Genomic DNA, 19,858 nt, shown 5'->3' with positions numbered 1-19,858 from the left:
ACCTTATTTTGGGGCTGGCACTTTGGGTGCTGGTGCTCACTGCCAGCCATGGCGCTCAGGACAAGCAAAGGGATGCACAGCACTATTCCCAGCCTGCGAAAGCATCTTCAAGGCCATCAGATTTTCCCCAAAATATCCTCTGTCCCTCTGTGCCTGCCAGCCAGATCCACCCCATTGCTGCCCCTACCCTTTCGCTCCCTGAGGCAGCATGTGCCTTTCTATGGTTCTTTCCTGTGTCTTACTCTCCCCAACACTCAACTTGGTGCTGGGTTTGGCCATTAAATCTCTGCTAACCGACATACAGATGGTTTGTGTCTCTGGCAAATCCCAGGGTGCGAGGGAGATGTCTCCAGAGCACAGAGTGTCTCCTCTCTTCTGAGTGCCTCCTTCCCCACCTCCAACCCCACGGATGCTTTATCTCCTCAGCCCTCCAAGCAGACCTCACCCTCTTGTGCACACCACACCGTGCCCTTGCAAGGGGAGAGCATTAATGTAATTAAAAAGGCATGCGGCAGCCCCGGCGAGCTTTGTTTTTTCAAGATGGTTTCCAAGCAAGTTGGCAGCAGGATATTAAAATAAACAGAGGGGGATTGATGGGATGCGGGGAGAGGAAGCAGGATCCCACAGCCACTCACACCTTGTCCATTTTCAGAGAAGTGTGTTTCCCAGCAGTTTTCCTAGCCTTGATCTCTCAACATGTGACTCTGAAAGCGGACAGGGTGCACCGAGGGCCTTATCACTGGCGGCTCCTTCATTTTCTCCAGCCCCCTCCACCTCTTTCTGCACCCTGAAATCACTGCTGCTATCATCACGGCAGGGCTGCCTGCTAGGGTTCCACATCCCACGGCTCTCCCTGCCTGGCGGGGAAGCCACGCTCACCCCAGAAAGCGCTACCCACCCCAGGGTGTCTCGCAGAGACCGAACAGCCCGCAGGCTCCAGCCTTGTGCCCAACCTTGAGCATGCTGTGGGAAAGTCTCACCATGGGCCTGGTTTTCCCTTGTGGTGGCTGCAGACCGCTAAATCACTGCAGAGCAACGCCTGTGCCAGAGCCAGCACCGCCACAGCGAGCAATGGCTTTGAAAACCCGTGCAAAGGCTGGGTGGGGGTGGAGGCGCAGGCATGGAATGGCATGGCATGGAATGGCATGGCATGGCATGGCACGGCACGGCTCCCGCTCTCTGTCTGCTTCCACTCGCAGGAAGGCCTGCACCGGATCCTCCCTCCGAGCCCCCACACACCACCTCAGCCCCTCTCCGCTTCCCCTTCCCTCCCTCCCTCTCTGCTGAGCTGGCCCTGCTGACTGATTAACGGGGCACCTTTCCGGAGAGGGATTTTGTTCACACTCTGTCCTTCTTGCTGACTTCCTTCCCTGGCACTGGACTGGACCGCTCTGGCCACGGCCACCATGTGTCCCCAGCTAACCGGCACAGCTCAGGCTCCTGCCACCAAACTTACTGCTTTGGGGTTTTGTGGCCAGAGCTGCAAAATAACATGCATAGAGCAAACCTGGTCCAGATGAGGCTGCACACTCCCACTTGTCCCCTGCACCTTGCATACCCAGCCCAGTCCAGCCTGCTCACGCCAGTGCTGTACTGAGGCAAAAAACAGGCTGGAAGGGAAAAAAACCTGTCCTTTCCCCCAGCAAAGCTACTCTGACCCTGCAACCTCCCCATCTCTACTTTGCCAGGTTCAGGCAAAAATTCCCAGTCAATGAGCATCCTGACAAAGCAAGGCAGGAACTTGAGAACACTTTCTACAAAGTGATTTCTAGCAGATTTCTACCGCATAACTGTATTCCCAGACCAGGATGGAGCCCCTGAATTTACCCACATCCTGAGGCTGCAACACAAAGCACCTCAGATGAGCCTGTCCCTGGCCAGAGCTTGACACAACTCTGAATGCCCTGGAATTGATCAGCACCCAGTGCTACCATATAGCCTGATGTGGCTCATCTCGCAAAGCGTGTCCCGTTTCCTTTGGGTTTTACCCCCAGCCCAAAGCCTTGGCTGCCCCAAGGTGCCCCAGCAGGCTGGAAAGCCAGTAGGGGGGCCCTGCCATTGCAAGTGGGGCAAGGCATGCACTTAGACATGCAGTCACACACCATAGTTACTGTTTGAGAAAAACCTGCCCTTGGACAGCTAACAATAACATTCCGGTACCTCACTATTGGGGAAGCAGGGACTGAATGACCCCTTTTGAAGCAAAAAAGCAGCAATAGCTGGCACCGGGGGGAGAGGGATGACAAACATTGCTCTGCCCTTTCTGCAGACCTCTCCTCCCGCTTTCCAGGTTGGGTCTGTCTGAATTAGCAGCATTTGCTGGTGAAACTGCATGTGTACCATTACACCTTGCTCTGCAGGAACTAACCCTGGCACCGCAGGTGACATCTTCCCCCTCTTGCTGCAGTCACCTCTTCCCTGCCTGCCCTAGTGCCAGGTGCTGCAGGACCCCCAGCTGCCCCCAGATACATGAGAGGTCCATGTACCAGAGGCAGAGCTGGTCCAGCTTCCCACCTACGGGGCTGCAGTTCTCCCGCAGAGCGACTCATCCTCACACATGGGGCAGGCATCCAGCTGTGGGCTGGAGTGACAAAGTGTGAATGTCACGAGTGTCACGTCATGCAAGAAGCAGGCAGCTGGCAGAACAGCAGGGGGAATTTGAATGCGGGGCTGTCAGCTCCTCCTCTTCCTCCTCTTGGTGCTCGCCAGCACACAAAAAGGCTTGTTTCGTAGAGAGGTGAGATATCACACGAGGCTGAGAAATGAATGGCAGGCTCTGGCCATGGTGAGATGAAACACCAGGTGTTTTCTCTCCAGCCTGACAGCGGGCAGGGCGAACCCCAAACCACGCAGGGAATTCACACCAAAATGGAGCAGGTTCTGCATGGGATGAGGGCTGCGAGGGCAGCGTGACAGCCAGCCACGCTCACCTTGGGGCTGGGGTAAAAACAGAGAGGTGGTACGCTAAAGGGCTCTGTGGGCAAGATAGAAACAGACTGAGGTGCAAGCGATGAATAAATTAAAACTTATAATGATAGAAAGCTGGAAATCCCCCCACAATCTATGCATTTGCACAAGGGCAAAAGAAACAGGTCCCTTCTTCTATGGGATTAATGAAAGATATTCCTTTTTCTTCAACTTAGGGTTGCCCATCACTTCAAGCCTGACCCAGAAGAGGTTAAACACGGGGGCTGTGCTCCTCCGTGCAGGATCAGCTCCTCTGCACCCTGCCTTACACTATGGCAGCATCGCTGTCCCAGCCATACAACAGAGCCCCACGCACCAGCAGCTCACTCAGGCCCAGGGCAGCACCTTTCCTCTCTCACAACAGGCAGTGCTGATGCTGAGACAACACTCCCCTGGTCTAGAGATTTTCATCCATGAACCTCAAAGCCCTGTTATGTCATCAAATCAAAGTGTGCCTTCACCATTTTCTGAGGATATTTCCAAAGCATCAGATGCTCCTCTAACCAGCTGTCCTCCTTCAGGTAATGCAAGGGAATAATAATTATAGCAACTCAGTCAATACTCACAAACACAGAGGTGACCATCGTTATTGGGTGTCTGATCCCTGCTGCCCAATAGCAAAAGCCTAACGAGACATTAACTATGCCCCAAGACACTTGTGGGTTTGTCAGTGTCTGGAAGCAGGAGACCCCTGGGCAGGGACCAATCTGAGGGCTGACGAAGGGGCTACCAGAGCTGGTGGAAATGCTGTTTTCTTGGCACCTGCCTCAGAGACACCTCAAACACCATGGGTCTGCAGCAATGCCAGGTGGGGGGAAGGATGCGTGTCCAAAGGGACAGGGCATTTGAAGGACACAGAAAAATCAGGGCTCTCCTTCAGCTCAGCACCTGTGGCCAAGGAAGACCCCAGCCAAAGCATCCCCTGCCGGCCAGCCATGTGGGGAGTGGGATGGGTGGGCAGAGGCATGAGCAGTGAACCCTGCAACAGCAGCATGGTCCTGACACAAGCAGAAGAAGCCACAGCCAGAGTGGCAGCACCATGAGAACAGGTGACCTGCTCCGCTCTCCCAGCCCCTGGCACTTTGTGGCACCATGTCTGTGCATCTAGCGTCCGTGGGTCTGGCCAAACAGCCCCACAGCCTCAGTCCAAAAGGTTTGTCGAGTCAAAATGCACGCACACCAACAGGTCCATTTAGCCTCCCAGTGCTCATAAACTTTTATTAACTAGTTATTTTCTGACAAGGCACAAAAATCTCATAACCACCCCCACTGATGGGGAATGAGGCAAAGAAAGTCATGAGCCCTCTGGGCTACTTCAGCTTTTGGACTTCAAGCCAGCAGTCTTATCAGGGGACACAAACAGAAGAACGTGAAAGCTGGAGCCACTTTTAAGAGGGCTGGGCTGTCCTGAGGAGCAAAGCGACCCTCATGTTCTTCAGTCCCAGTCCCTTGGTGCCTCCAGACAGGGGTTTAAATCAAGGTATTTCACAAGCCAGCTGCCCTGAAGCAGCAGAGCACAGCTACACCCAATGCCCCACCGTGCTGCCACCTGCTTTTGGGACTCTGGTCTGCACCAGGCACAGACAACCCATGTCCTTGGGACCTGCCACCACGTCATCCCAAAGCATCCCAAAGAGGGGTCAACGAGCGCCTGTCTGGGAGTGTTTATCTGTCTGCCTTTCTCCCTGCACAGGAAGCACTATCTCACCATCGCCCTGCCTTGCTCCAGCCCGGTTTCCTGCTCCATCCTGCCAGGTTTACCCTGCTTTTTCCTCCTCCCCTCCCCCTGCCCCACGGCTGTCAGACCATGTTTGCATTTCTGTCTCCTGCCGTCTTTCCTCTCCCTACACCCCCCCGTGCTCGCTCCCTACTCCATCCTCCCCGAGAGGCTCAGTCCTGAGCCAAAGTTAGCCTCTGTCAGGTAGCCACATGTCCGGCCCGGGGCAGCGGGTCAGCCGGGGCCACCCTGCAGACCTCCTCCAGGATCTCTGCTGTCAGCAGCCTCCCTGGGCCCGGGGGAGTTGGCTGTTTGCTGCTCTCGCTGGGGTGAGGGATGCTCCCACACATCAGAGAGCTCGTTTCCCCTCTTTGGGACACCCTCCCAGACCTTCTGCTGTTGGCCAGGGGCTGGCCAGACACTGCTTTGTTTGGTCCCCCATTGCCTGAATCACTCCGGGTTTGTTGGCTGCCTGATCTTGCCCGGAGAATCCTTTTCCTGCCTTTGAGATAGAGGATGCTCGAGCCATCTGTGCGTTTTATTTCCTTGTAGAAACTAACAAGCCAAGGATTGCTTCCTCTCCCTGACATTTCGGAGGACAGCTCCGGCTCAGCGGGATGCACAGGGAGGGGCGAGCCCAGTGCCTTCAGACAGGAATAGGACCTATTCTGTCCACAGGATTCACTTCCCAAGGAACAGAAATCCTCAGACCTGCCAAGATGCCTGTGGCAGCTCCTGCTCTGCCACCGCCGCGGCTCTGCAGGAGCCCAGGGTGAGCTGCCCTGCTTAGCATACACAGCCACCCCTCTGTCAGTGTCCGCTATTAACTGCATGGCTAAACCCTTGCAAAACTCAATTAAAATTATCCTCCCACATCTTAAGGACTGTCAGGTTGCTTCTCTTCCCGTTTTAATTTACTTCTCTCAAAATCTTGCCCTGCTCACATTCTCTGCCCCTGCAGGATGTGATTAACGTGGCGTAGAAAGAGCAGAGGGATTGGATGGCTTTAGGGGGCTGGTAACAGAAATTAGCACCGTTCATCACATCTCTAACCTGAAGGGATGCAATGGATGGTCCACAGCTTGTGTGAAATGAGTGTGGGTCCAAATCTGGTAGCTGGCAAACAGGCATTGCCATCACAAAGGGATGGCCAGAATGGGCACGGGAGATCCCTCACATGGGACCTGGGCGTCTCGGATCTTGGGAGGTGGCTTGGGAAAAGCTTTTACTGCTGCTACCTCCAGTTAACCTATTTGGAACTGCTCAAAAGCTGCCTGACCATTGCAGGATTCAGAGTATAATCCTACCCCGTGTATATCCAGGTGCAATCACAGGGGCTTCAGTGTGCTGAAGTTCCTCTGGCAGCAGAGGGTACAAACCCACGGGACACTGAAGAGACATCTTTGGCCACTGAGAAGAAGTGAGAGCCTATGAAATGACACAAGGTAAACCACTAAAGGAAATTATTAACCATTGCTTCTCACTCTGTACCTGATAAGGTTGAGGCAGATGACAAAGCACCTTTACATGCAACTCAGCTAAACTGTGGGCTTTGCCATTGTGGGATAACCACAGAGAGATTCCCAAAGAGAGGGACAAGCACCCAGAGCACAAGTCACCACTAGCTCTTACAGTGATCCAGGTGAGACATCCAGATCTTGGAGTCACTAAACTTCTAATTGCCAAAACAGAGTGGGTGCATCAGGCCAGGAGCTCCCTGCCCACACCAGGGCATCATCCCCTTTTTCAGATCTCAAGCTGCCCATGCCAAGGCCAGTGACAGCCTGGGCAGAGCCAGGACCAGCTCCAGCACCTGAGCAGGGGCTTCCATCCACAGCACCCGGGCTTTGCTGCATGGAGACAGAGGAAGGAAAAAGCCCAAGAAGCTGTGGAGAAGAAACCAATGTCTCTGCACACTCTCAGTTTGGACATCATTAACTACATCTCCGCCATGAGCTGTTCCCAAAGGCTGTGCTCAGGTGAAGCTCCCGTCAAAGCAAGCCACAGATGTGCTGTTGGGGAAGATGGAGTTCAAGCTAAGTGAGGCCTCAGCATCCAACACTCGCTGGGAGATGGGGAGGCAGAGGCAGCTGACTGGGAAGTCAGACAGAGCCCAAGGGTCGGCACTGAGCACGGAGAGAAAAGGGCAGCAGCATTTGGAAAGCAAGCAGCAAGTCGCAGGTTTGTTTTTTTACTTGATGTGTGTGGGCTTAATTGCCGGCCTTTGAAGTTTAGCTCTTCCCAAGACTGCTGGCTTATGGACAGGCTGAGCAGGAGACTGAAGAAATTCCCGTGCCCCATCCAGGGCAGGTTTCCCCCGTGTGAGCAAACCCTCGGACCCTGCCTGCCTCCCGCCCAGGTTGCTGCAGCCAAGCTGACCATGCCGGGCTTCTTCAGGGGTCTGTGAGCCGTGCAGCTGGACTGGGAAGCACTGTGCCAAGCAGAAAAGACCTGCTCCTCCACCCTCGTGTCCCTGGAATTTGCATCCAGATGTTTGCTACTTAGCTGTGATTTGTAATCAACTCAGAGCCCTCAAACCAAACAGCTGCCCTGGGGCTGGCAGTGCCTGTTCCCTGCAGCACAACCCATCCTCAAGTTGATCTGCAGCTGCTGAGTGAGAAAGAAGCTGATGAACAGGGTAAGTGGGGAAAAGAGTTTTGCAATTAGATCTTGGCCTTGGAAAACCTGGATTCAATTCCCCATCTGCTCCAGGCTCCCTGTGAGCCCATCATGCAGCCTCTTTGTATTTCCATCCCTGCCTGAGCCACAGAGGTAGGGCAGCAGGAACAGGGCTGCTTTAGCTTGGAAAAATAATACTCCAGCAAGAAAGGAGGAATCTCTATTCCTTCTAATGAAAGATAACAAGGAACAAAGAAAATAGATTTCTCTCAGAACAAGGTGACATTAAAAAGCTACATTAAATGAGGGTGGGTCCAGAAAGTAGAAAGCACAAGCACAGTGCAGAAGGAATTTAAACTTCATGATCGCCACGGCAGAGTTTTCAAGCACCAAGTATAACCTAATAATAATAACAACCAAAAAAAGCAAAGGGAAGAGTGATCCTGGGCGTGAGAGAGAGCGGCTGCCTGGGGAGCGGGAGAGCACGGACGCTCCTCTGCGGCGCAGCGTCTCGCATGCACACCCGCACGTGCACACACGCATCTGCACGACCCCTTCTGCTGCCTCTGGCGGGGTGGGCACAAGGGGAGGCAGGAAGATCACAGACACACGCTCTTCAAAGAAGAATTAGTCATCAGAGGTAGCGGCAGAGGAAGGAAACCTCAGGTACGAGGTCAGACGTGCGCAAGCAGAGCGGGATGCTGGAAGAGCTCTGAGCGCTCGCTGCAGATCTAAGAGCCCTCCTGGCATCCACACGAGCAGGAGAGGAGGTGCAGTTCCCTGAGGTAAACACATTTACAGCAATGTAGGAGATAAGAAATTTCAGCCCTCCTGGAAAACACTGCACAGCTCGGCTTTCTGCCATCCTTGAAAGCAGCCAGAGCTGGCCAAACCCAGACTCTTCCCTGATGTGGTTAATAAAAAATCTTACTCTGCTCTCTGCAGGATCCCCAAGAGGGACAGGCTCTAGAGCACACAGCTAAGCTGTCCCCCCACATAGGGCTTTGCTGGGTTGCTTCTCACCCTTGGGTCAGTGATCCCATCTGCTCCCAGCTGGGCAAAGAGACTTGAAGATGGAGAGACTCGGGGCACTGGGAGGAAAGTTGGCCCCATGGGGCTGCCCGGGGCATCGATGGCAAATTACAAACACACACACTCTCAGTTTCTCTTGGCACAGAGCTGTGACCGCAAGCCAGTACCCGCTGCAGCAGGAGATGATGATCATCATCTGTGAGAGCCAGAGTGTATCAGGGCATTCACGTCACTTGAGATTAGCTGGCTGTTTAACATCTGCACCGATTTCTCTCTCCACCTCCACATAACACCCCTCACACAGCTATGAAACTCATTTAATTCCCTTCCAAGAAAGTCTGAGTTGGAAATGTCACACTTTGTATATTATAGCACAATTCCTACACTGAAACACCAAGCCCAAATGGCAGTATTGGACTCTGGTGCTATTTGAAGGTCAGTAAGTTAAAACACCTTATGCTGCTTTTTAAAAATAGCTTACAAGAGGGTTACCAAGTTTCATAAACACCCAGATACTCTCCTGTTAACACTCAGAGGCTGACTGTTGTTTTCCCGTTCAAAGGTGCTTCCCTTGCCACGCAGCTCAGCGGGGAGAGCACGCAAGCGGACGCAATGGGAAGGAAGCGTTTACACATGCTAATGACTTCCACTCAAGGAGCACAAGTACTAAAAGGGAAATAGTGCTAAAGAGACAACACCGCTTCCTTGGCTGTCCCTGTTCGGTCACTGCAAGGTACTCGGTGCTCAGAGCTGTGGGTGAGGCTGGGGACACCCTTCCCAGCCGCACGGGGAAGCCAAGGCATGAACCAAGGGAAGATGTGCTGGCTCAGACCGCAAAGGCAGGAGAAGCCTCCTGGTAGTGGGGCCGTTTCGGCACCACGCTGGGCCAAAGGCAGACACTGGGCCATTCCCAGTAACGCGGGTATGGGGCCAGAACCCTCCCAGGTGCTCTTCAAGCCATTTCACCGCACGCATCTCTCTTCATGCCAGCACAGGTTTCCTAAGTTCACATGGGGCCCTGTTTATTTTTTTTATTTTTAAATCTACTATTGTGTTACGAAGTGTTTTTCTTTTGGCAAAGGTTACTGCAGGGCCAACGCTGTTCAGAGTCTCTTGCCTTCCATCACTGCTACAACCTCTGAGCAGGAGCTTAGTGGGGCCAACACCACTTATCTTTGGTGAGGGCAGGCTTGTATTTCCACCACCCTATAAAAGAGAGACCCCAGTGCTCCCCCTCTCCCCCAGTGCATTCTTTGAAATGCCACCCATGCCTTGTTATTGCTGGGAGGCTGGAGAGCCAGGGATTAACTGCCTCAGGCTGCATTAAACTTTGTTTGTCTAAGCAGCCAAGGGTGAGGAGAGGCCATAAATACAGGGTGTTTCAAAAAGATGGACCCAATTTGAAATAATTTTGCTTTGAAATGATGTCCGTCTTTTTGAAACACCCGGTGTTGTGGAATGCTGAGTGTTGTGGAGCGGTGAAATTATGCAATGTAGGCACCACAGTGGTGGGCATCATGTCTTGGGATGAGCACAATTCTGGTGTGACCAGTGTCATTGGAAAGTTTCCTGTCCCTACAACACAGGAGGTTTGGGGACATCAAAACCCATGCTCATGTGTTCTAACTGGGGACATTAAACTACCACCCATGCCTTCTGGTTGCCTCCTTTAGCCTTATAGCACACGAGCAAGAAAATGTGGTAGATCTACCGCACCAAATAGCAAAATGCTACCACAATACTGTCACCCAAGTGGACACATACTGGGGTCTGAGCCTGTTTGCCCAGAACAGGGCAGTATGGAGTACGCTGTGGCTCCCCTTCACTTGTGCACTGGGACATCACGGCACAGAGAGGAGATGAAGGCCAGGGTATGCCCTGACCCCATCCCAGCACCAGCAGTACCATCAGAGCCTGCACTTACAGCAGCCCAGGACCTGCTGAGCCTGATAGTTTGGCAACAACCAAGAAACCAAATGAGGAGTCATCAGGCCCAGATGCAAGCTACATTAGCTAAATTGCTTTACAAAGGCATCACTGGGTAACTCTGTTTGCAGGCAAGGTGGTTGCTTCTCCCATGTCTCATTCCAGCATGAGGACCACACACTGCCCATCCAGCGGCTTGTTGTGAATCACGTGTGTCCCACGGGAGCATCCTGCGCCACAGCTGGCCACCGCGCTTTTGGGACATGCCGTTAAACTTCTGCCCTTTCCTTCCCAAGGGCCGGGCACTGCAGTGTGATGAAGGGATGATGGCCACTTAGACCGGATTACACCTCACTGGGGACTCTGCTCAGGCTAGGACAACCCAACATACAAGTGATGGATTTCTGTGGGCGCTGGATGCTGTCACTTCTGCTGGATGCAATTTTGCTTCTGCCACCATTCTGAGCTGTCAGTTTCCAAATCTGAGTGTAAGCCACAATTCGTGCCCAACCTTCTTGCCTTAGTAAATATCAAGATTTACTGTTGTCCATGGAAAATATTGACTTGACCCTTACGTTTGTCAGTATTTATTTTTTTAGGTCACTATATCTAACATTAATCTCAGCAGACACCAGTAATTCAGAAATGGGCAAACAACAGTCACAGATAGAGAGGCAAGCCCAGAGTTGAGCCTGACTGTCAGCACACACGTGTGTGTCTGTGCACACATGTACACACATCCCCCAGCCAACGAGGACCTTTCACACACGGGGAAAATGGTGGAGCGTTTTCCAGGCTCTGCGATGCAGCCTTGTGCTTTCTGTAGCTTTTTGGGAGGAATACATGAAACCAGCAAATATTTTATAGACTTCTTTGCTGCATGAAGGGTCCATGTACCTCTGTAACTCAAACAGCTGACGGAGGACCCCAAAACCCTCTGTGGGTCTCCTGGGTCTCATGAGCACGCAGACAGACCTTCACAAACTTGTGGAACCACTACCCAACTTGGTGCACCTGGCGGGCACTGTGGGGTCTGCCAAGCTCCATGAAGCTCTGACAGCAGCCAGAATGGTGAACCCACTGGTGGGACGGGTGCTTTGCATCACCTGGAAGGAAGGGGACGGTGACCCAGGCAGGAGGCCTGGCTGCTGTGTGTGCTGCTCGCTGGCCCGTGCTGACTGCTCAGGAAAGCCATCACGAGCTTGGAAATTCTTTATAAGCTGCTCACGTGACACAATTACCCAGGGGCCAGATGCTGAAGCCCTTTTTTCTCTCTTTCCTCAGACCAGTCTCCACTGAAGTCATTGAGACATTTGCCTAAATACAACTGAAGGACTTCAGGATTTGGCCCAGTAATAAAAACTTCCTTCCTTTGTCTGCTGCTCATTCCACATGATCCCACTGCCTCCTGGCCACGTCTCCCGAGACTGGGGCCATCAGTTGTTTTGGTTGATGCTGTTCTTTCATTTTACCCTCTGCAGGACTGTGTCTGTCCCCTGACACAGCTGCCATGACAGAGGGAGCCAGGGTGGCCAGTGAGGAAGAGGATGGATTGGGGGGTGAAATGCAACCTGTCAGAGGGGATTGCCAGCCCTGGGGACATGTACAGGTGCAGACACTGCGTGTGTTGGGAGCTGGCTCTGCCATCACTTGGGGACCTCCCCAAAGGCAACTCTTTCGGCATCTCTTTGAGGATGGGATGGAGTGTCTCCAAAAAAGCCTTTCTCCCCACACTGAACATAGAGCAAGTGCCTTATGCTACACACTAAAGTTCTGTGTGATGGGGACTGGGTGAGATGACTCCTGTCCAGGAAGGTACAGCAGGAAGTTAATTCACCTCGCTGCAATGGTGACTGTGTGTCACACTAGGAAGTGACACCATAAGAAACACACATAATTTTAAACAAATAACTTGCAATATGAATTTTCCTGTTTTTCCTGTCTCCGAATAGCCAGGAGGACACCAAACCCTGTTATTCCCCATGGGTACCCAAACCCCAGCATGGTCATTTGAAATGTGCACTGAGGTTTGGGGCAGGAGCTCCCACTTCCTTGCCATGTCCACCAGTTCAGCACACACCTACGGCACTGGTAGAGCAGTAAATAAACACAAATACAGCAATTCCCTTCTCACCAGTCTCCCTGCCTCTGCCGCTTTATGACAGAGAGCAAACACAAAGGAGTTCAAACTTAGCTGAAATGAGAAGCTTTTGGTCCTGAGCTACCAGCATAGCTTGATGACCTAAACCCCAATCCTGCAACTCACGGATACTGAGGTAGGTGACCTGGTTGTACAGCAGATTGCTCAGAGAGCACAGAAACAACCCATGAGAGTTCCTGCTGAGGTCTTCAGTCTTGCAGGGAGAGTTTTAATATTGCTCAGACAAAACTGACACGGTTGGACACGCACCTTGGAGCACACAGCCCTAACCAGCCCAGGGAACACAAGATTCTCTGAGCAGCAGAGGACCGGTGATCTCAGGGCTGTGAGGCTGTAGCACAGCCTTTGCATCCCAATGTAAAGCATAGTGCATTGCACAGAGGAAAACTGAGTGTCCAGCGGTAAGGGCTGCCTTGCTTAGGGCTTGCTCTTTAAAAAATACAGTCTCGCCGTACATTCTGCCCTTTTAAAATACATTAATTGCCATGGAAACAATGCTCTTATTGGCATGGGAGCAGCCTGGTGGCCTCCACAGATGCAAGATAAAAATCAATGGATATATTGAAATATAAGCTGTATTTCAGGACCTTTTGTGGTTTTGGGGCTGGTCACCATAGGCACATATATGAGAATGGCTCAGACACTAGCAAGATGCCATCTACTATGGAGAGAAAGCTGGGGACAATAAACCATGAAATAACATCCCTTTTGCAGTGTTTATCTGCTCCATCGGAGCATCCTGGTATGGGAGACAGTGCCAGTACTGATGTGTGCACTGGTCATCACTCCCAGCTCCTGCTGATGCATCCCAGGCCCGGCTGCCCTTCGCGTCCTCACTGTCAGCGAGTGGAAACCTCGCCTGGTCTCAAGCCTCGGCAGGGCAGCTTTGCTCCATGCCTCCCCGCTCCCCATCCACGGCCCTTTCCACCAGCCCACATGCCTCACCAGAAGTAAGAAAAAAATGCTAGTGTAATATATATATATGTATATGCCATAGTTTCTTGGCCTTAGGAGTCTTTTAAATAGTACCAAGGGCATTTGTACACAAACCAGCACAAAGGGAAGGGCTGCCAGTGCCATTCCCGCCCTACCCGCGGTCGCCCCTGAAAACCCGGTGCAAAGGGCAGCCCCGGCTGCCTGGCAATCCCCTCCCGGCAAAGAGGAGAGCTGCTCCATTCCCTGCCATGCCGCCCATCATAAAGGGGTCCCTGAGCTGTTATCAGGCAGTGACAGTTTCCGCCATCAGATTCCTCCTGTCCGTCAGGAAAGCTAAATAAGGAACGTCGTTCAGGCGGCTGCAGGAAGAGGGGAAATGCAGGGACATCCGGCCCAGCTGCCAATTTTTCCTTTCCCATGAACCACCGCTGACCTTCGCCAAGGGAGAACCTGGACACCCAGCCTGGCATTGGCACCGCTCGTCTTCGCTTAACCCTTCCCCAGGGGGCTGCCCCAGCCCCCGGAGCCTGCCCAGGTGGGTGGCTTTGCCATGCCGTGCAGTGACACCGTGGTGGGATGGCACATGGCTGCTGTGCCACTGGCACCAGCACCGCAGAGCGAGGTTGGAGGACTCAGTGCACCAGCTGGCGTTCACCCAGATGAGTGGAGCTGCAGCCAGGAGAAGGCTTAACCCCTCTGTGCCCGCACGCCGGTGAGTGGCTGCACCTCGCAGGGCAGCAATGGGTCCCAAAAGCATCACTGAGCTACTCTGAGCACTTCCCACTCTGCTTGCGCTGAGACCGGGGAGCAGGGTTGAGCTTCTCCTCTCACTAAGCCCTCTGCAACTGGATCTGCGCTTTTCCAGGCTCTGCTGAGAGTTGTAACCAACAGCGGACTGGCTGCTGCAGGCAGGTAAAATCTTACCTCCTTTTTCTCTCTGCTTGCTCCAGAGCTCTGCCCATCAGTAATGGGGGATAAAGACCAAGAGCGTCAGCAACCTACTCAGCCCTTTGTCTTGGTCCTTCCTGGGAACAGCCCCAGGGTCCTTGCTGCCTTTCACTGCACAGAAGCAGAGCAGGGGAACGGCAGCTGCCAGGTTCTTACATGCTCAGAGAAGAGGAGACCACAGCTCCTGCCTTTCCCCACCACCCTGTTCTCTGCTTCCCCAGTTTGCAGTATTTTCCTGACCTCCGAAACCAATCCTCCCTCATTAGCACATGACATCTGTCCCACGGCACCTCCAGGCTTGCCCGCAAAGCCTGTGCTGGAGATCCTCACCCTGGAAGAAAGGGGCAGAAAAGCAGCAAGAAAAACAGTTCACACGTGGGAGAAGTTGTAAGGTGAAATATAAGTCACTGGCTGAAACCTGTTTCTGCTACCTCAGCAGGGAATTCACTCCAGGAGAGACTCCCAGCTTAATATCCTCAGCGTATAAAACTTAGTGGGAGTGTTGCCACCGGCTGCCGCGGGGCCAGGTTTTCACCCTCCTTTTGCTGAACTTGCACCTAGAGATGGAGCGATTTGCCCGTGGCCACTCAACAAAACAAGTGGTCACGCTGGGCTCAAGGCCTCACACCTCCTTGCCAAGCTGACCACAAGCCACCTCCACTGCCACTATTTTGCGTTAATAATGAGGCACCACAGATGGGCAATAATACTGTGTGCTGAAAACATCACAACTGTTTTGAACAGAAAGAAAAAGCCCCCCTGGGACTGGGCTAACCCTCGCTTTTAACAACATGAAACAAGAAACAAAGGTCTGGGATAGCCAGCGGCAATAAAAACCCTGGAATTAATTTAACTAGTCACTAGATGCCAGTGCAGCTGCAGTAGTATTTCTTTTCCTAATGAAGGACAAAAGATAATTCCAGCTCTGGCCCAGGGCAAGGCTCACCTCTGGCCCCCCCAGCAGACATTGGCACACACCAGACAGGTTGCTGTCCCCCACCACGGCACCCAGCTGCCATGGGACCCTCTCAGGGCCACGTGCCCGGCTCCCCGCTGCCCCTTGCCTGGGTGGAGATTGGCAGGAGCTGCCTGGGGCAGGTCAAGGTGAAACATGGTGCTGAGCACCTCTTGCTTACAGTCTGCGGTGGGAAAGGGGACCTTCAGCTTTAACTAACCACCTGTGGATTTTTTCCTTGCAAACCCACATATTTTTCCATGCACAGCTGCCTTTGGACCCAGGCAAAGGTCTGACACCCACAAGGCCCTGTGGCGATGAGCTCCAGCACTGCACAGTGGCGTGCAACAATGCACAGCCCCCTGCCACGCTCCGCATCCTCCCAGCACGGGAACCCGCCAGGAACTGCCTTCTCCAGGCGAGCTGTGATTTTGCAGCCCTCGGTCACAATGCCCCAGTCTGTCTTCCCCAGCGGAAGAGCCCTGCGACGTTTAGTCATTCCTCACACGGAAACCACCACAACCGCTGCTCCTCCGCTGCAGCTCCCCGTCCCAGCGCAGCCTGCGGCGTCCGGCCGCCACAGCGCTTTCTGCTTCCCCCGACACCTGTGGGACCCCTCGGGATTCCCACCACCTCGGGCTTACTACAGCTTTTCCCCATCACTGGGTTTAAATACACAGACTATACCCAAAAGAGAGGTGAGTGAGCCCCCTACCCTGCCCACATTGCTTGGGGCTGTTGCAGTCCAGCAGGCTGAACGCAAGGATGCCACGATCATTTGGAAATGCTTCTGCTGCACCTGCTTAAGTGATTGGGGAGAAGGTGGGTGAGATGGGCACTGTCTCCAAGGCCCATAGTGCTCCCCAGAGCTGCTGAGAGCTGGGCAGACCCGGAGGCCCATCAAGACCCAACTTCATCTCAGCAGCCACTCTGCAAAGCAATCTCCTCTGCTCCACAGATGCCCTGTACAGCATCAGAGAAACTGCTGCCTGGCCACAGTCCCTCCTGCCGCTGTTCCCGTGGGATCCCGCTCTCCCTTTCGCTCCCCAGGAACTGCCCTGGGACGCTGGGAACAGCCGGTTCCCAATTGGGAGCACCTGCCCTTCCCACGCCTGCCCTGGAAAACACCGCAGCAACGCGGGGCCAAGGGACACCCTGGGGACAGCGATCCCACATGCAGCAAGCCCGCTGGAAAAAGGCAGTGGAGTAGCGGGGGGGACATGCCGGAGGAAACCCCCTCCCGCCCAGCCCTTGCTGGCCAGGGACATTGTGCTGCTGGGGGAGCGTCACCCCGAACGACACGTCAAATTAAGCTTAGCAACAAACTGTTTGTGCAGGCAGTAAGCCATGGGCTTGCACACCCAAGCCGAATCCCGGGGTGGTAGTTGCAGCCCATTGATGTGAAATCGTCCCCAGGCAGACGGTTGGGCACAAGGGCCATGGCTGCCTGCTCCCTGGCAGCCCCCCGGGACCATGGGCTGCATCCCTCCCATCGCCCACCTCCTCCTCGGGGGCCCTGGCTCTACCTCATCACTAACAAGTGACTGGGTTAAGCCAGAACGGGGTTTGTTGTGCACTCACAGGCTTTTGCATGAAAGGGTGTTGCTGAATTGGGCCACATTTATTACTTGCAATAAAGCAACTGCTTCAGTTCCCCAGCTGCAGAGGCGAATGTTGCTGCTGGCATGGTCAGCACGGGGCTGTTCAAGCACCCGGCCGGGGAGGTCTGTCTGATCTTAGAGGAGGGCAGGCAGCGGCAGCCAACGTAATCGGCTCAGGTCCTACACAAGCACAGACCCTTCCCTCACACAGAGTGCATGTGCTCTTGAAAGCAGCAAGCTGGAGTCCCCAAGGGGATTATTTGGCTGTGGGGCAGTCAGTGCTGCTCTGCGCCCAGAGTGTGGTGGCTCAGGGAGCGTGTGCTCTCGTCGCCACCCAAAAAGGGTTAAATCGAGTTGGCCTGGGCTGCTGGGGATGAATCTCCACCTTCTCCCCTCATCTCACAGCCTGCAAAGGACAGCTCCCCAACTCCATCCTGGGAGCACTGTGGAGCTGGGATGCAGGGAGAGCCTGTGTGCTCTTACACACGGCATCCCCTCTTAGTGCTGACACATTGAACCAGGTGCAGAACAAGCAGGATGCAAAGCCAGAACAGACCTTTCATGATCCTGAGATGAGTATTTCACCCTTCCCAGGTAGAACGGCCTTACACCCCCATTCCTGCTTCCAAGGGGAGCAAACATTTACACACAGTTGGTATTACAGTTAATGAGGAATTTGCGGGTCCTTTATGCATGGACAAATTGGTCTCGGGTAGAATGGAAGAAGAGGAAGCAAATCACCAGGGTACGATCCCCCAGATGAGCTCCACATTGCCCTTCATCGCTGCGCTAATCAGGCAGCGCTGGAGAGCTTCAAAGCTCGGCCCGGCCCCGCGCTGACGAGACCCACACATCACGCAGCCGCGCTGGCCACAGCCTCCCAGGCACAGCTCCCTACACCTCCAGGAGATGAAAGAACCCGAGAACAGCTACATGATGCTTTGCAAATTGCTAACAAGAGAGCTCCGAACAGCTGTAGCTCCCGCTGCGATGCCACCGGCAGCAGGTCACTTTCTGCTCTGCCTCCCGGAGCTCCCCCTGAGCTCTGGCAGCCCGGTGGGTCCTTCATCCCCACGGCACTAGAGCCCCATCAGCAGCATTTTGGGCAGAGCGGATTGACAGTGCTGCTGCCGGTGATGCTGTTCATACTGCACCTCAGTGGACAGACCTGCAGCCCTCCTGTGAGCTCACTTCAACGATGGCAGCAAATGCTGCCGATGACAGTGAGTCACTGAGCTGAGGCTACAGAAAATTCTATTTATGCTCCCAAAATTCATCTCCCCACGTTGCGAGCTTCCAGTGGTACTAACTTTCTGTTGGTCTCACTCTGATCTGGGCTGTAAATGCTTTACTTGTGCAAGCAGGAGCTTCCCTGGGGGAAGCTGGTGGGGCCGGTGCCCCATTCCCACCACCCTAGCAGCACCCACCCAGCTCTGCTCTGCCCCGCGGTCTCTGCTCTCTGGAAGCGCATTGCAGCCCCATCTCTGCCACGGCCCCTCATCCACCTGACCCAAGACATGGCCAAGGGGTTTGATTCACTGCCCAACACCCTTTTGCCCCAGAAACACCACGGAGAGGAAAAGCCGTTTCACCAGGAGCTGCCTTGGGTGACTTCCCAGGCAGACCAGAGCTACCAGCGGCTGGCTGGGAGAGGCTGGCTGGACAGCATCGCAGGGACCATGGCCTCCTCACACCTTCCTCCCCAGCGCACTGCCCGGCACTCACAAATTAATGACTGTCTGCATGAAAAAATAAATAAACAGAGCAGCGAGCTGGCCTTCAATCTGTCCCTCCCAGGCAGGCACTTCCCTGCCCAGAGAAATTCCTCCTGCAGGAGCCCAGTGCTGTTTCTCCTGGCTTGCAGCAAGCACACTCGTGACATGGGCACGCTGTGGGCTCCCCACAGCCTTACCCCCGCGGCCCCGGACCCCACAGGGACGGCAGCAGGGTCCTCCCGTCATGTCCTCTCGTTGCACGGACACTGTCACAGCCATCGGGGACACCCGGGTGGACACCACGGCGTGTCCCCGTCGGGGATAGAGGAGCCCAGGGCAGACTGTGCCGGTCTTGGCGGATGCCGCGACGGGCTGTGTTGGTCCCCGTCGGGGATAGGGGACCTCGGGCCGCGGAGCGCCGGTCCCCGTCGGGGATGGGGGACCCCGGAGCGTGGAGTGCCGGGACACGGCACGTCCCTGTCCGGGATGAGGGACAACGCGGCGGCCAGTGCGGGGTCGCGGGGACATGCGGGCGGCAGCGCCCGGTCCGTCCCGCCGGAGCAGCCCCATCCCCAGCGCGCCCGCAGGTGCGGGGCGGGCGGCAGAGCGGGCAGCCCGCAGCGCTCACCTGCCTCCGAGACAAAGCCGAGCCAGAGCCAGAGGGACAGGGTGCAAACTCTCTTCATCTCCGGGGCTGCGGGCAGGTCCGTGCGGGGCGGCGCGGAGCGATGCGGAGCGGAACGCCCCGCTCCCGAGCTCTGCTCCCGCCGCGCCCCAGCTGCGGCGGCGGGCGGGGAGCACCGGGGCCGCTTCCTTTTCCTCGGGCCGCCCGCCGCCCTTCGCCGAACCCGCGGGGCGCCGGGCGGGCGGCGGGGCGGGGCGGGCCGGGCCGGGGCGGGGCGGCGGGCGGGGCGGGGGGCGCACCTGCGGCTCGGGCCACCGGTGGGGTGTCTGTCTGCACCCCCGCACCTACGTGGGTGTCCCGCACCTGCGTGCATGGTGTGCATCATCCCGGCAGCTGGGTGCAAGGGTGTCCCCCACCTGTGTGCGTGCGTGTGCATCATCCCTGCCCCACGCACACACAAGCACCCCCACACCTGTGCGCACACTCATGTGAGCACACACCCTGCATGCCTGCGTGCAGTTCTGTACCTTCCAATCACATCTGTGTGCATGCACATCACCCCTGTGTGCAAATGCCCTGGGTGCACACCCCGACCTCTGGGACCAGAGGGAATGCACACAAATACCCTCTCACAGCGCTGTGCACACACCTCATTT

The 19,858-nt window shown here is 54.9% G+C and overlaps 1 protein-coding gene across 3 annotated transcripts in view; it reads right to left on the bottom strand.

Moving 5' to 3' along the window:
* FLT4 (fms related receptor tyrosine kinase 4) overlaps positions 1-19,351 on the bottom strand; it is a 57,864-nt gene extending 38,513 nt beyond the window's left edge. For all 3 annotated transcript variants that reach the window (XM_082063717.1, XM_082063718.1, XM_082063719.1), the window contains exon 1: positions 19,206-19,351. In XM_082063717.1, coding sequence (XP_081919843.1) covers positions 19,206-19,263 — 58 coding nt within the window. In that variant the 5' untranslated portion in view covers positions 19,264-19,351. The remainder of the gene's footprint in view (positions 1-19,205) is intronic.
* Between the last annotated feature and the right edge of the window lie 507 nt (positions 19,352-19,858).

Source organism: Streptopelia decaocto (genome assembly GCF_964273445.1).
Source record: "Streptopelia decaocto genome assembly, chromosome: 12".
Taxonomy (NCBI): Eukaryota; Metazoa; Chordata; class Aves; order Columbiformes; family Columbidae; genus Streptopelia; species Streptopelia decaocto.
Note: the sequence above shows the minus strand (reverse complement) of the source record. Positions and strands in the feature narration are given on the sequence as shown.